At 40.6% G+C, this 17,043-nt stretch overlaps 1 protein-coding gene and 1 long non-coding RNA gene across 5 annotated transcripts in view; one reads left to right on the forward strand and one right to left on the reverse strand.

The window, feature by feature from the left end:
- The window catches only part of LOC119139363 (partitioning defective 3 homolog), a 127,670-nt gene extending 119,342 nt beyond the window's left edge, over positions 1-8,328 (forward strand). For 3 of the 4 annotated variants that reach the window (XM_037279953.1, XM_037279951.1, XM_037279954.1), the window contains 3 exons: positions 526-646; positions 3,207-3,334; positions 6,298-8,328. In XM_037279953.1, coding sequence (XP_037135848.1) covers positions 526-646; positions 3,207-3,334; positions 6,298-6,664 — 616 coding nt within the window. In that variant the 3' untranslated portion in view covers positions 6,665-8,328. The remainder of the gene's footprint in view (positions 1-525; positions 647-3,206; positions 3,335-6,297) is intronic. The other variant, XM_037279952.1, reaches the window with a different exon arrangement.
- A 4,018-nt stretch (positions 8,329-12,346) lies between these two features.
- LOC119139351 lies at positions 12,347-14,898 on the reverse strand. Its single transcript, XR_005101349.1, has 3 exons — positions 14,729-14,898; positions 13,132-13,235; positions 12,347-13,045 (listed from the first exon to the last, which is right to left on the reverse strand). It is a non-coding gene; the product is annotated as an uncharacterized LOC119139351 (long non-coding RNA).
- Between the last annotated feature and the right edge of the window lie 2,145 nt (positions 14,899-17,043).

The following is a 17,043-nucleotide window of genomic DNA, read 5'->3' on the forward strand; positions in this document are numbered from 1 at the left end:
GTTGACTGTTTTTTTTTTTCTTCCTTTCTCCCACACGCTCTTGATTAACCTTTCACTTTTTTTTCCCACTCCACTCCAAACCCTCCCCCTTCCTACTTTTATCTCCCTTTCCTTCTCACCCCATCGTCTCCAGTCCCTACATCACCGGCTTCCAACCTCTATTGCAGACTTTTGTCATCTCGTTTGTACGCTTACGTGCAGGAAGGCAAGCTGCTGTTCTCAACATAATTATGTGTTTTGTCGGGCGCTGCCTCTGTAGCTGGTGATAAAAGGCGAAGCCTGATTAAACTGAAGGAAAGGCCATTGATTCCTATTGACTAGCCTCTCAAAGGCCTTTAATGTTGGGGATGTAAATGAAGGTTTTCCACTGTGTTTAATTAATGACAGTGTGCCAAAAAAAGACTCTTATGCCAAAACCATGTCAGTAAACCTTAATTGAGTCCCTACTTCTGGTTTCCGGACATAATCTAGTAACAATGAATGTAAATGCTATTTGGACTGAATCTAGTTTGCTTCTTCTCCCAGCAGTCAGACGGCTCCTAGCAACCATGACCGGATACAAAGACTGAGGCATGAGTTCCAGCAGGCAAAGCAGGATGATGACGTGGAGAACGATGAGGATGCGTACAGCTTGGATCACTCTCGGGTGAGATTTGTTCATTTCATCACTTAGTGATAACCGCATGAATATTTTGAGATTTCATTTAGGGATGACATCATTTGAGGTCCATGAATAATTAGACACAAGCGGCAGGGCCAATTGAATACCTGTGACCTTTGAACCCTCAGCTTGTGGTCTTGACGAGTCCACATTTTGAATACAGCTCAAAATAAAAGAATGTCAAAGTCATTGGCTTTAGTACAGCTTGTATTGAGCGGTTGTCTCACACGGCAAGGATCTGTTTTTATTTTTCTTGTGGTCGTAAAAGCTTTAAGAACATTCCGCCACCAGTCCCCCACCCACCCTGAAAGTACAACATTTATTTTCTCTGGATTTGTTTACATGTTAGCCCCACATGTAGGTTCAATTTGAAATTAGCTATTTTTCCCCAATCACGTTCCTGATCTCTTTCTTCCCATGCTCGCTGTCAAAGTGAGATACTATCTGTTTGTACAGCACTAAGCAGTCTCCGCATTTTTCTCTTAACGTCTGAGCTCCTAATTGCTTGCGATTGTTGACACTGTTGAGCGTACCCCCGTTATTCCTGCGGTAATAAGATACAGGGCTAGCCTTGAAGTACTGAAGTCTATTTTATAAGTCCTCTTTAATCCTACCCGGCAAGAAATCACAAAGGCAAAACTTGTTAGAAAGATACAAGGACATGGATGTTCAATTCTGGCAATGATTAGAGGAACCCTTTAAAAAAAATGTTTTAGCTTGATTCGGAATTCAAACTTTTGATCAAACACTGAGTTGTTTACAAGATGGCTCTAATTCAATTTTAAACTCATGTAGGGGATTATTGTTATGCATAAATCTTGAATTAAAATGTAAAAACAAAATTCAAAAATAAAATAAAGTTCATACTTGTTTTTTGCTTTGAATTTAATGTGTAAACACGATGCCTTGAACAAACAGAATCAATCCATAACTTCTTATAGCCTGCAAATGATGCATCATCTAATGTTGATCCAGTAGTGCATCATAAAACCGCCAAGTTGCCTCTGACTCCAGTTATTTTTATTTTTCAGTCTCCCTTCCCCTGCTTAGAAAGGAGGGGAATTTCCAGATGTTCACCATAAATTGCTCAGTGCTTTCCAGTGTTATGTTTCTCTTTTTCTCTCTCGGGGAAGAAATAAAATAATTACGTGCTGTTAGCATGACCGCACATTCTGTAGACATATACCCACAGATAACACAGAGTGCAACATGAGAATGCCAGATACATTCTCTCTCTTTTGCCAATGTTATATAGCTATGAAAATCAGCCTTGGCATTCAGCCACATGTACCAAATTCCTCAACTTTTACTTCTGTCTTTCATACAATTGGGATATGTCGCGAGCCAAACCAACCTTCCATCAAGTACCAGGAAACAGTTTGTATGTTTGCATGAAATGATGCCTAGATCTTGAATCCTCCGTTTCGGTTACATTTTTAAGTACTTTAAACTCCGACAGCTGCTTTCTTGATTCCGTATTTTTGATAGCTGCAAATGATTGTCATAACAAGCTCACCCTCTGTGATCACTCTTGTGTTTAAACAGGTGTACAAAACCCTCTTTTGCACCCGTCCGACACTATTGGAAAAACGAGAAGGAGCGAAATAGATTCGAGTGTGCCACAGCTACATCATGTTTCATTTTATTGGATAAAAACAAACACGGAGGTCTCCTTGATTTGATTTCAACAAATGTCATCTTTTATATGGCACTGTATTCCAAGGCCTACCAGGGAATAATTGGATTCTACTTCCTGGCCTAATGCCATTAACGTGACTGATTTTCTCTCCTGGTTATTTCTCATGCATTTCTTCTCGCATGGCGTCATCCACCTCCCAAACCTTTAAGCCAAATGGTCATCAGCTCCTCTCAAAATTGGGACCGTGTCTGACTAATTTGTCCCTTTCTAATTTGAGTTTGAATCATTTCTTCTTGCACACTTCTTGTACTGTGTGAGCTATGTTGTTGCTGCAATTTTAACCATATGAGTCCAATTGGCTTCAGCTCAATTGAATGCTGAGGAAAGGACCTGCTGTTGACGTTGAGTGAAATGTAATTGCGCTGTTATTGCAGCTGTCCAAGCCATGAAAAAAAAGCAACCATTTCACAAGAACTGAAATTCTTTGCTGTCAACCTTTCCAGCTTATAACATACGTTTGGTCCTGTCTAGCTTTTTTCAAACTACAACTATAGCTACCTGCTGTCTTGACATTATAAATGGAGTCACATTAGTAAGACATTTTCAGTTTTTCTTATAAATGTTCATTTTGTTTCCTTACACCCCCCACACACACACGAAGGCGAGAAAGATGTCAGAACGGCGGGGCTGAATATTGCACCCCTGGGCTCAGATCATTAAAATGTCCCTGTCTGTCAGTGTCAGTCGAAAGATTTCATAATAAGATTGAGCCTAATGAGACACCCTACTGTGGTTTGTGCTTAATCAGATTATTGTGTTCTCCTTTCAGAAGGTTTGTTAAGGGACTGCTATATCCACGTCAAACCGCTCACCTTTGTCTTTGCAATTTGTCCCTTTTGATTACAGCCTAGTAACGGGATGGATGTGCAAAGTGGGCGCCATTCGGTAACCGGTGAGTCTCAAGTCCCAAAGCAGCATCAAGAGGATGGTGGCAGTTTCCGACAAGCTCAGAGACAATACAATTCTCTGCCACGGTAAGTCACGGCTGAGCCTTCCCGAAGTTCGATCGGCACGGATACAGACGGGCCGGCCGATCGGGAATATCATTTTCACGAAATTCCCGATGGCCGTCTCGTCCCTTCACAAACCCATCGTGATTCCCTTGACATTGGTTTAATAACAGATTTATTCAAAATTCATAGCATGAAATTTTTTTTATTGGCTTCACCTCTTTTTGGTGATTTGTATCCATCCGCACCAACACATCATTTTTCCGATGCCGTCCTATTTTCATTTCCATTGCTGTCTGTGAGCAGTCATATTTGGGTCGATTAAAACATGTTTCCGTCTGTGGATATGGATTGGCGATCCACATGGACGAATAATCAATGTGGTGTGTATAGGCCAGAGGAATCTATGCATTCCTTTCATAGGTATTATCTGCTGGCATCTCATGTGATGTGACAGTTGACTCCCGGCCTTCCCTCCCACGGTCAGTTGCTTCTCTTGGGAAAGTTCATCTGGCCGATGATAAAAGACTGACTATGGTGGCTTTTGATATGCATTCCAACCATAATCTCCTAACACTCTTAGCGGGCACTTGTGTGAGCTCAGGCTTCATGTTAGACCATAGTAAATGCCTTACACCCCTCGATTAAAAACCATAATTCGCTTCGGTTTCGACATTTTTTAGACATTTGTTCTTCACTGGAATTCCTTTTTAAAATGGAAAGTAAAATCCCAAAAGAGCCTTCCGGAGAAAAAAAACCCTGGTAGCTGCATATCTGATGACAGATAGGATAAGCTCGCCGTCTGGGATGTGAGGATTGGCGGGGCACTAATGAAGGCTTGTTGTTCGACCAGGATTAGCAGCGGCAGGCAGCGGTGGGCGAGGAACAAGCGTGTTAGTCGGAAAGAGAGACTACTGATTAGCTTGAAAGAGACACAACACGCCTAACACACACATGAATGTCATTAAGATAAGATTCTTAAAAGCAGGAAGGTCAAAGCAGGCCAAGGGCTCACCAACTCAAGCAGCTCCTGCATTCCTCTGTACCATAAAGTAGACTTCAATCAAATCAACTCAGTTAGAAAAGTTCAAATTAAAATTGTATGTGTAAATAAATATAAATATATATATGTATATATATATATATGTGTGTGCGTAAAAAATAAATAGAAAAATAAACAAATATATACATACCTATATGTTTTTTATTATCATTATTTATTTTATTTTTTTTACGCACACACTTACAAAATGATAGAACTGATGCCAGTTAGTTAGCCAGTGTGTGCGAGTCCATGCTCACGCATTTACTTGTGTGCTTCTTGCCCTTCCCGTGAACTCGGATTTTTCCCAGCTGTTTAAAAGAAACGCCCCACAACCACAAGTTTTTCCTGTGACCCAAGTTCCTAGCTTTGTTTAAAATCTGTCAGTCTAGCGCTAACTCTCTCTTTTGGGTAATATATTTCCCCCCCGTCTGTAAATTTAATCTACTTTGTGACAGATTCCGGCTCGAGAGTAGAAGTGATAAGAGTGTTCCACTTATGCATCAATCATGAGTACGCTCCTGTGGGACTCTTTTTGCACATCCTCACCAAAAAAAACCTTCTCGAATTTTATTTTTGAAAAAGTAAACTGTCACTCCTGAAGTGTGGATAGCTGCCTGGTGTGACAAGCACAGAGAGTTTCCAAACAAGCAGTTCCCTCATGAGTTGTGTTGGCTGCTCTTTAAGCCAAGCCGGGGTGTAAATTCATGTTGGCTCAGCCCAACAGCAAAAGCCTGATGTGGAACATGTGGTCCGGCTCGCTCGGCAGTCTGTCCTTACATCTGCCTCGCTTCATGTTGGCCTCACATGCATGCTACATATACTTAGACAAACACGGAACAAGATAAGATTGAGTTTCACATAGTCAGTGTATAAATGCATTTGCAGCTGTTTACATGTACAATAATGCAGACTTGAACGTTTGCTATGTGGGCCTCTGGAGAGGAGCATTTATTTTTTTGATATTGCTCGACAGATTAAAAATTTTATGTATAAAGTATATGATGTGGAACCAAACTCCTCCTTGTAAACAATCTTAACTGGGATCAAACATTTGTCTTGTCTGTTGTCAACTCGGCATTTAGTCTAATCCCTTCACAGACTTTCCAAATATGTCTCCGCTCAAAATAATCTTCTCCATCATCACTGACTCGGAGCAGAAGGCTCCATGGCAACTACAGCTTCTGTGACTCGGTGGTGAAAATGAGACCCCAGATGATATTTTAAATTGGTTATATTTGAGGGATTCACGTAACAAGATTGTTATAAGTTATAACCCAAAAAAGATTCTGTTTGGGGGACTTTTCAAAGTTGCTTCTTTCCCTCTTCAATGCTCAAAAACCTTTTTAAGCCTACAGCAGGTCAGTGAGGTGTGAATGTGTTTTTTCTTAGCAACATGACATAAGAAGCGCTGTCACCGCTCTTCCAATGAGTGTTTGCTTTAATGGATCTAATAATGGAAAAGCAGATCTCACACTTTAGCTCAAAGACGGAGCAACCTGTCATAGCTCAGGGACACATTTTCAAAAGGCATGCTTGAGCAAGATATGAGTTTGTGGTACTTTTTTTTTTTTCCAAAAGTTATAATTCAATGTGAGTCAAATGTCTGCTCCAGGGATGATAAGTATCATTTTCATTTAAAAAAAAAAATCGGGGCCGTCTTATCTTCTTCAAATGAATGAAAACTTTATTTCTTTTTATCGTTCTAGAACTACTAGTTTGTAGTTCAATTTGATTTCAATGTCATACCCTGATTTGTTTTATTTTTTTATTGTGCCAGCATCTCATTTTTGGGAGTTGATAACATTATGGAGTCACTCATGGTGACATTTTAACTCATCTGGTCCATTAAGCCACGCTACGTGTACTGAAAAAGGAAATGACGACACACCCCCCTTCAATCTTCAGCTGTTCAGTCATTTCACGATTAACTTTGTGTGTTTAGGCCACGTAAGAATCCCAGCACCGTGTCCCAAGACGCACGGGACAAGGCCTACACACCAACAGATGGCTCTCAGAGTGCCAAGGACAACCCACGCCTCTCCGGCAACCACGGCTCACATAACGGCTACCTGGGAACTTCCAACTTCAACACTCGCGTCCTCTTGGAGACTCAGGAATTGCTGAGACAGGAGCAGAGGCGTAGAGAGCAGGGGGGCCATCAGGGTCCTTCCAACAGTAGAGAACCAGTGCAGAATCCACCTAAATCCAAAGGTCCCTACCGACAGGACGTCCCCCCGTCTCCATCTCAGCTTGCCAAGCTTAGTCGGCTTCATCAGGGCTCAGACAAAGGGAGGCAGTTTTATTCCTGAAGCTAACAAATAAAGTTAGGACTGATTTTATAGAACATTCATTTAAAAAAAAAAAAAAGCGAGCAAGGAGTCCAAATGCTGTGATTAAAAAGAATTTCCTTAAGTATTTATATTTTTTTGTAAAAAAATATTTTCTTATCGAGTATGTATATACAGTTAAGTGCCTTTTTCCCCGGACTAGCTATGATTTTTTTAATTCTGAGGAGAAGCACCAAAACATTTTGGGATTTTTGTATAGCAACCTAAAAGACTTTGCCATTTTGGGGTAACTGTTGATATTCTTGACAGTGTTGGTGTAACCTGAGGAGTCCCTTTGTGCACCGTGCATAAACTAAAAGTTCTTCTCATCTTGCTTTACTTTCTTGATTTTCTCTTTACATTCACTCCTCAACTAAATTAAGAAAAAAAAAAACTGCTTTAGAAGTATATTATTCCAACCCTGTGTGGAATATCCAGGGATTCCGGCTTTCTAAATTGGGTCAGGGTTATTAATTAATGTACCTCATTAAAAATGAATGCAGCCCTTTTGTGTTCACTTTTTGTTGTCATGTGTTGCGAGGAGCAAGAAACGGCAACCTTGCTGGCAAGGTTTCGGCCCCGGCCTTGTCCGGAACGATTGGGATGTAAGTGAAGCCTGCTGGCCCTGAGGTGTCAGAGCTATTCCTTGCTGAATATTTTATCAGGGCGGTCACATGGGAAGCTCTCCAGTGGGTGGCCCTGTTCTGTCTATTTTATCGGCTAAATACAACAGAGCTGATTTGATTTCCCCTCCAAGATTATATCCGTTAATGGAACTCCATTTGTGCTTTTGCTAGTCTGTCAATATTTTCTTTTTCTTCTCATTGTGCGATTTAATTAATAATCTGGAGATATTGTGGGGATTTTTTTCTTACCATGTTTTTCTAAATATAGGTATATCTGCTTTTCACACTTTTGTATGTGAATGCATTTTGTTGTTATTGTAGTCATTCATTTAAAAAAAAAAAACATTCTCATTCAATTTAATTTGAAGTCAGGGGTGGCAATTTGTCATCTATGCTTCTACAAGTCTTCCTTGAAGTACAATTCTGATCTTTCCTTATGTCAATGCATACTTTGAACATGTCAGTCTTTGTAATTACTGCCACTTACCAAACGTACAATATGTCACTGAATATATCTTGGCATCCTTGCCGTATGAAGCTTTTGGCTCCAGAGTTGGAGAAAAGCAGAAGAGTAGGAGGCGAACAAGACGGGGAGCTCTGACCTTGTCAGTGATTCAGTCAGAGGAGTAATCGCAAGTATTCCTCTGAGTTTTTGTTTAAAACTCAAGGTTACCATTTTCCATTCCATTCCTTTTTCATTTGTCTCTCTGAATGCGTGTGGTTAAATGTGAGCATGTGTTGCGTAACACATTAAGGGCTGTAAATGTACCACAATATCCTTGTATGCAAATACTCTGTTATGTGTTTATTGTTTGCCTCTGTAATATTATTCGGGGCATTTTTTTTCCCCCATCCAGTGCAAAATATATTGTCTTCATGATCATCCGATATTGTATTTTATTATACACACATGGTTGTATGATGTAAGCATAATATCATCAGTTTTATAAGAGAATACGAGTAAAAACAGACTCTGTTCTTTTGCGTACATGCAATAAAACATTTTTTCGAACAAAGGCATTTAGGTTTCTGTATTTGTTTGGAAAAGCTAATGAGGAATACCCGCCACTATTTAACTGCTTATCCTGTTCGGGGTCGGGGGGAGGTAAGGCTTCGTTTATCAACCATGCATACGCACAAAAGTGTTGGTAATGACTGTGTGCCAACATTCGCCCATGCATGGGAACATATGTCAATTTAAGTATTGAAAGTAATCATACATGCATCTGACCACAATGACTAAGAAAAGAAAATATTCTCTGGATCGGTTGTCTAGCTGGCAGATCGTCTCGTACCTTTCTCATAATTCCACATGAAATGTCTTCAGCAGCTATCTGGCCAGTCGTTGGCAGCAATTCAAAATATACGTTTGGGTAGCAATAAAAATATGCAATGAAATGAGATCATCCGAGTTCCCCCACCCCTATAATCTCCATTCTTGATTTAAGTTTTTACTTTGAACTGACTCAATGACTAAAAACAGCTTGTGAACCTTGAGATGGTGATGAAGGCAAAAAACGTTTAAGGAAAAGCTAACGTCAGGTTTTAGATGTCGGCACAGGCTCTTCATCAGAGACTCCTTGCCAAAGCTATCTTCATCCAAAGGAAGGGCTTGAAATGATCCAGCTGGGCCATTTAGAAACTACTTGATGATTCCACTTGTCTGGATACCACCTTTGGGAAAAAGGGTAAAATTAAGGTGAAGCCCGAGATGAGACGAGTTGAGACGGCTGGACTGGGCTTTAACTCTTAATACCTTTTGCCGAGTTAAAAAGCAACGTCTTTGAAGTAGCTCAAACTTTGATCGTCCCTCTTGAGCCACAATCCAGTTTCTCCAATATTACCTCTGAGCCAGTGTCAAAAGAGCCATTTGGAGGACAGCGACCCTCGAGGACTGAAGTTGGACGGATATCCTTGTCATAAGTGATTGTATTTGTTTGTGTATAAGTGCAATTGGCTGACGATCGGTCTGGGGTATATCCCGCCCGGGATAGACTAACCCCAACCCGAACGAGCAGCGTGAAAGATAGATAGATGTTTGTGCACAACAGACGTTGCCATTATCACCTACACCAAAGTTGTTTGTCTTCTCTATATGTTGCAATGGCACACTATTAAATTTCTCGGAAACAGCGTGCCAATGAAAGTTTGATGATGGCAGTTTGTGTGTCAGCAGGGGACAGAGTTTGGAGGAACAGCTGCATTAAAGCATGCTACAATTGAAGTGGCCCTGTGTGAGAGCATTGTAAATGACGAGGGAGAGAAAAGGGAATATAGAATGCGAGTTGAATTACAGCAAGCCTACAGGGGATTAAGTTGTTATATAATGCTGTTGAATCTTGAAGTCTGGACAGATTTATAAGTAGGGACACCAAACAATTTAGAGAAAAAAAAGCTCAGTTGAGATTTAAAGCCCCAATAAAACGTAGGCTTCATCCCAGCATGGTGTCCAACACAGCATGGAACATATTGGGTGCTCTTCTATAAAACCTTAAACATTTATTTCTTTATGGTCCATGGAGGTGATAAAACTGTCTTTGCGTCCTACAGTTATCCCCATTTCCATGACAATCATACTAAGTAATGGAAACCTGTCAATGAGTGACAGGAGAATTGTCCGACATCTGAAAGCCAGACGGGGAGACCAATGTACCGGAAAGAACAAAGGCGATGTCCCCACAAAAACAAGTGTAAGTCTTTTTTTTTACTCTTGCAGTATCCAGTGTGTGTCACTAATTTTGAGTTGAACTCACCCCAATCTGGAATTTGAAAGTGGAAGCCAACACTATGATAAACTGTGCTCATACGTACTGGCAGATGCAGAAGAGAAGACATTTGAGGGACCTGCAGGCATGCACGCACACACAAATATGCATTCGCTAACATCTGGTATTGAAGGAACATAAGGACTCTGTTTGGACCATGAAAAGTGAAGCGTGTGTGGTGAGACCCAGAGGAAGTGTAGTTTGTGCTTTTTGTCTCACCTTTCTTCTGTAAATGTATTGACAGTCTACTATTTACAACGTTTGTCCTTCAAAAGATCTGCATAAAATACGGACTGGCCTTGAAAAAATGAAAATACCTCTCACTTGTCCACAGTGGGTGCAAAAATCTCGCCGTAAACACAACAAGGAGCATATTAGAGAATAATAACAACCTTTTGAACATGAGGGGCTTTCCCAAGTGGCTTTCCCGTGAAGCTAATGGGGACTGTCGTATTGCGCACTCTCAAACACGGAGCGCGGCAACGTTCGGGACCCCTTACTTTTCAAGTAGCCTGTCAAAGCGGCAGATTGAAAACAGAAGGTGTTCCGAAGAGCTGTTTGATTGGCGACACATGGTAAAAGAGCCCATTAGGATCGACAGAAGTGGATTTTCTTGCAAAAGCGCCTTTGATTCCTCAAACGCGTGTCTTGAAGGCATCTGCCCTGCGTGAGGCATCACTCACATGCCCATGCGAATCACTAGGGGGTCGACAGACATTCTCTGCAAATATGTACTGAGCTTTCAAGGACACACTCCTGAGTGGGTTAAGTAAATAGAAAAATAAATACAGTTCATAACTAACGTGGTGTTGACCAGCTTTGAAATGGTAATTTATTGTTTGAAGTTTTCTGGTGCAAAAAAAAAAAAACTAGAACGATGAATGCAAATATTAGCAATGGTTGTTGTTTTGATCTGGTAATAATATTTCCAAAAGTATTCATGTTCAAATTGTCATTTTTTTTCTGGCCATCTATTTTTATTTTTTTTGCAGGATAAACAAAATTTGACTGATTATCCTTTGTTTGATATTTTCATGATTTATTTTTAAAACTTTTAATTACACTCTTTGTTTTTTTTTTAATTTTCTGCAGTACATTTTATTTTGCCTTTGACATTTTTTACAGTATTTCTTTATTTAGACCTCATTTTTAATTATTCAACATATTCTCACTCAAAATCGGTCAGGATACAATCGCCCCCAGCTCACCTGTGACAAGTGAGGTTAAGCGCTATTGAAAATGGAAGGATGTATTATTACCTGGGAGACCAAATGTTGTTCTACTGCCTCAAAGTGAGGTACACTAGATCCCTTATGAACCAAATATGCTTCCTTGCCAGATAGTGTTCAATATCCAGTGCTGTCAACTATATTTACATTCCAGTTGTTTGACATCAGGTCCACCTGTCCTTTTCTTCATCCTCCAGAATGTCAGGCTTGATGTTTATGGAATTACAAAAAAAAAAACATTCAGTTGAAGTGAACAGAATAGGTTCAGCAAAGCGTTGCTGTATAAAATCTACATAAGAATAAATCCTGTAATCTCTCCTCAGTTTACACAGTAGAGTGGCTGAAAGCAATTACTCCTGACAAAGAATGCCCCCCCCCCAGACACACACACACATCCTCCTCCATAGCTTCGACTATTCCCATTGCCCTGTCTGGAGTTAATCCTCTGAACTTTCCAAAATGTCTTCCTCTATTCCTTTTTCTCCCCGAGTGCAAGCTGTAACACCCCCGAGATATCGTACACAGAGGAGAGGCGATTGAAATAGCCGTCCAGAAATTCCCAATGTCTTGCCGCGTGGACGTGCACCCACACACACAAACCTCTTTGTTCTACCTGACCCCCACACTTCCCCTTTTGCCCTGAACTCAACACACAACCCCACTCAGAGAAAGAGAGAGGCCACATCGAGTTATTATCTCTTCACAGTGGGATCCTCTCAGGTGTTGAATGATGGTCGCATGGGCGGATGGGGGGGTAAAATGGGATTAAATAGAAGAAGAGAGGCTTTCTTTTTTTGGACTTGCGGGAGGAGGTGGGGCGGGTGATTATTTAACGATAGTGGGGAGGTGGTGAGATCCTGACACCTGTGGGCGACTACTCACAGATGGGGGGTGGGCAACATCTGCTGCTCCGATAGCCTTCAACCCGGTCCAGAAATGTTAATGGTGTCGCCCCCTTTATGCTTTAGATGCTTCATTATTGTATATTGACTTTTGCTTGCTACATAAATGCCCCCCAACCAAACAATACAAACTCAAAGTGGCTGTAATTGGATTTTATTTTTGTTTTATTAGGTTTTTTTAAACAAGAATTTGAGTTTGATTGGGGATGTAACAGAGCAGGGATGATGAATTGTTTGGTTATACAGAAGCAACAACGCGGCAAGGTTACCGGATTTTACAAAAGATGTTTTTAGCTAAGGGGAAGGTTATTGGCTGGATAATAATTGTGCTTGCCAATGGCTTCTAATTTATCTCATTATGTTTTCGTCAATGTGATTTTGAACACTAATATTGGTAAATAAATGAGTTTTTTAACGTTTTTAATGAGATAACATAATGTGTGGTTACTCTGGTCATCATGTTTATTGTTCATTAATGTTGACGTTCACATTTTAGAGCCAGACACTTTTTTGTTTGTTTTAAATTCATTAGCAAAGGAATCAAAAGCCTAATCGAAAACAAATCCCTCACTATATGATCTCATCAAGCTTGTCATTCTTATGATGTTTTTCTGATTGAACTGCCTTTTAGGCAATATCTTTTTATGCCTTTTTGAGATGATACAGATGTTGTATTTTAACACTAATGCATGTGGGATCTTCAAACTTTCCAGGACATGTGCTTTCTTCCTTTTCAGTGACAGCGTGTATCTTTAATGGTGACAGTGTTTTGTTCTTCATGTCTCTCGGGACAGATAATGGGAAGCGCTCCTCCTCAATGGCGAATAGGCCAGAGGAGGCTCTGTAAACATGAGGGAATGAAGATTAATCACACACTAGAGATAGTGCTCCCACTTTAATAATCGGTATTGATTACTGTCACCTTACATCTGCACCAACAGCTGCTGCGAGACGGGCCCGTCGCCCAAGGCTGGTCCACTTTACACATCCGCCGTTAAATCATTGTGTATTCAGTGGAGAACAGCTGGATTCTTGTAAAAAAGAAAATAATAATACACCATTGAATTGCCTTGAGTGTAAATATTTTTATTTCCCCCCGAAATAAAAGTCATGCTTAAATAGTCAATAGGCCTGTGGCATCATATGATAAAAGTTGCAGAAGGAAAAAAAAATTGTTAAGATGACCAATTTCTAGATTTTGGTACATCTTCACTTGAGCTTTTGCGGTTTGCTTGCTTTTATTTTCAAATTATTACATGATTTTGCCAATTTCCTTTCCATCGACCCATTCCAAGAAGCCTATTAAGAGGGTAGCCTTGATCTTGAACTTTTGAATATGCATTTAAATTTGACGCTTTTTATGACTCCCTTAGGGGCAAATTTATTTCCATCCAAATAAATGAAACTTGTTTTCATAATCTTGGCTACACGTACACTGTGTGAATAAGAAGTGTATCACGCCTTGAGGGCACCCATTGAAACATCAAAACAACACTGCCAATTGTTGTAGCCCTACTGATATAATGGCGGTGGGAGATCCAATCATATCTGAACTCTGACCCCGAGGCTGATATGTGGTTGTGGTGGTGAGATGGCTGTTGTGCAGACAGCACGTGTTGGTAATGAGAAAAGAGAAAGTGTGATGTTATTCTGAATGAGAACACGCAGTGTTGTGACCCCCACCATGGCCTCTTTCCAGCTTGAGAGCCAGGGGGCAGGGCAGCCGGCTGAGTTTGAGTCTTTTGGGGACTGTTTGATTGGCGTCTGCACGCCGTCGATCTGAGCACGTACAAGAAAGCTGACGTGCAAATTGATGAAAGCCCAAAATAAAATGCTGTAAATTGCACATGTAAGATATATAATCTTTGGTATCACGCCAACATATTTGGAGTTAACTTAAATTTATATGTACCAATTTTCCTCTGTACGAGTACAAATGGCAGTAATTTCGATTGTCGTGATATTAATGGTCGGAGGCCTTCCTTTCGTTTTGTATCGTTGCACTTGGCAACAGGGAGCTGCGTACTTTGTCCATTGGACTAATTACACTATCATGTTGTCACTTGTAAGTACACACTTGGTCTATTTAAAAACTATTCAAAGAGCTCGATCTCTCCCATAATCATGTAGCCTAACAACAGATCGATGAGAGGCATTTATTTGGAATGACTTTTCAAGGGGAATTCACTCGTGCATTAATGGGAGCATTCAGGCTAGGACGTGATGGTTAATTGTTAGGTGGTAATGATGATGATGTAACAGCAGCACTTATTGATCGGGTACTATTTCAAGGACCATGCTGGCATGTAAGCTGAATTGTAAGGATCACTCATAAATTGCAAAAGTTGTCATAAATCCACGACCTGTAAGGAGTTCAAATGGAGCATATTCAGTATTTTTGAGATTTGATTTCACTGGCCGCAACTGGGGCAGCATCCAAGATAAACTTTCAAGGATCCAGCAGAGGACTAGCAAAATATCTCACGCCTTGATGAGCCTGACTGCTCACTGTTTTAATTCTTACCATTTGGCGATGCTTCGCCAGCACCCGAATCCGTTTTCTTAATCCTATAGGCTCACTGTCACCCAAGTTCCTGTTTAACAGATCAGCGGTAGTGAAAGCTTAGCGATGCAGCAGCCACCCCTAAACCCCTCCGCATGACTCCCGGTCTGGCCCGAGCAAAGCTTTGAATCACCAGAGACGGTCATTCATTGGATCTGGCGTCGTTTTACTCTCCGTCTCGACTCGTCTGTCTCACATGATACTAAGTATGACAGACTTAACTGCATTCTTTGCTGTGATTTAACCGTTCCACAAAATGGATGAAACGTACCTTCAGTCCAGATTTCCCCTCATTCGGTTATGTTAGACTATACAAACATAAGTAAGTGAGAGAACATATGTCTCGACAGACCCATTCTGGCTTGCGTCTGACTAACTCATAGGAATATGACAAAGAATGGCAAAAAATTCAAATGAACTAATCTAATAACGTTAGACATTGGAGGATTCAAAGAAAGGCTGCTCGGGTATCTGACGGTAGGGTTCCCATTTAAAGAAAAAAGAAGGTATATTTCTTCCTATATCTGTGTAAATATTAGTGTTAATACCATCTGCACCCTTGTCTATGTTTGTAAAGTGCCTGACCTTGATACAGCCTAGCTAGTGTGACGAGTGATAACAGGTGGATTGGCAGCCCACGCTTGTCGCTCTATGTTTAACCTGTGAGATTCAACACCCCACAAGGTGGTGAGACCAGCGGGTGCCCGCTTGAGTAGAAATGATTTTTTTTTTTGATACCGCTGCTGATCTGAGATTGTTTTTTTGTCATTCTCCCAATAGGTAACACCGTGCAGCCATGTAGTTGTGAAAACAGAGTGGGTGGGGCTGTTGAAATTATAGCTTGCAATTCACATAATACAACCCATGAAATGGTGGCTTGGTTGAATATTACTATGCTTAAAAATAAATGATCACATTAAGCTGGTGCAATGTCTTCATCTTACCAGGCTGTCTTCACTCCAAGTAACATCCTTTCAAGAAACATTTTTTTTTCCCCAAGACCACTTTCGTGTTCTTATTATGTCCGACCACTATTTCCCTTTTGTCCCGTCCTAATGTTCCGGTTGGTGTCCTCGCTAAATAATTACAAGAAACCTGTCCTCGCCTGTCAATGTGGTCAGGCCCTTTGCTGAGAGTATGACAGCCATCTTGTCCCCTCAGTCCTCTACTTCCATTAGCTGCCCAGGTCACTGTGACTGTGCAGTCATTCCAGGGTCATGGCCCTCTTCTATGGGCTGTAATTGCAGTACACTGAGCACTCCGAAGCTGCCTCACCCACCTAATGAATTGTCACCCACTTTAATATGAAATTACACAAGGGTGACTCGTAATAGATTAATACGGTAGGCAAGGTTACTCTCAAAGGATAATCCATTGAAAATTGCTGATTGCCTGCCTAAAATTATTATAAGACCCATGTGAAGTGGGATTAGTCAGCCAAAGTGATCCTATGTGATCACTCTTATCTATCACTGGATCACTTTGTGTAAAGAGGGGTGTGAATAATAATACACACCCTTCTGAAAGGTTAGCTTGTACTTGGACAGATTGGGGACGCAGAAACTTTTCATCACGTTAATGCTGAATTACCGTAATTACTATTTTGGACTATTTTGTTCTAATATAAACCGCACCGGATTATAAACTGCAGGTGTTTTAAATGAAATGTCATCCAGGGTTCAAAGGTTGTGCAAAAAGTAGAGTCTTATAGTCCGGAAATTACGGTAAATGTGACTTCAAAAGTATAATATTTGCAGGCTTTGTCATATGTCTGCTAAACTAACCCAAAAACTTTTATGTCACCGTTACCTGCTTTATTATTGCTCGAGTAAGTAAATTAGGTGACATTTGAGTATGTAATGATGTCAAACGCAATCATTTGGACATGCAAACTAGCACGTCTTTTAATATCTACTTTTCCTCTTTCCTAAATCAAGAGCTTTTGTTAATACCTGCAGGCGTACAGCGGAGTAATTTATACGAGCGCCAATAAAAAAGATGTGTCAGAGAATTAATTAAGGCATTAAGGTGCTGATAGCAGAGGTTCCAATGCCTCTGAGAGACCGAGAAGAAAATAGATTGAAGCAATTTTGCATTTCCCACATAATGGTATTGTTGAAGGCAGCTAAAAAGTCCATTGGGGGAATACGCACAATAAGAGGATACACTTTTGTATCGATACATTCCTTTATCTCCAACTTCCTTCTCTTTTAGTTCCAACTTTCATGCCTTCAAGCCTATGCTCCTTGATCGCCAACTGATTGCCGGGGCTTTAT

Source organism: Syngnathus acus, chromosome 20, assembly GCF_901709675.1.
Source record: "Syngnathus acus chromosome 20, fSynAcu1.2, whole genome shotgun sequence".
In the NCBI taxonomy this organism is placed as follows: domain Eukaryota; kingdom Metazoa; phylum Chordata; class Actinopteri; order Syngnathiformes; family Syngnathidae; genus Syngnathus; species Syngnathus acus.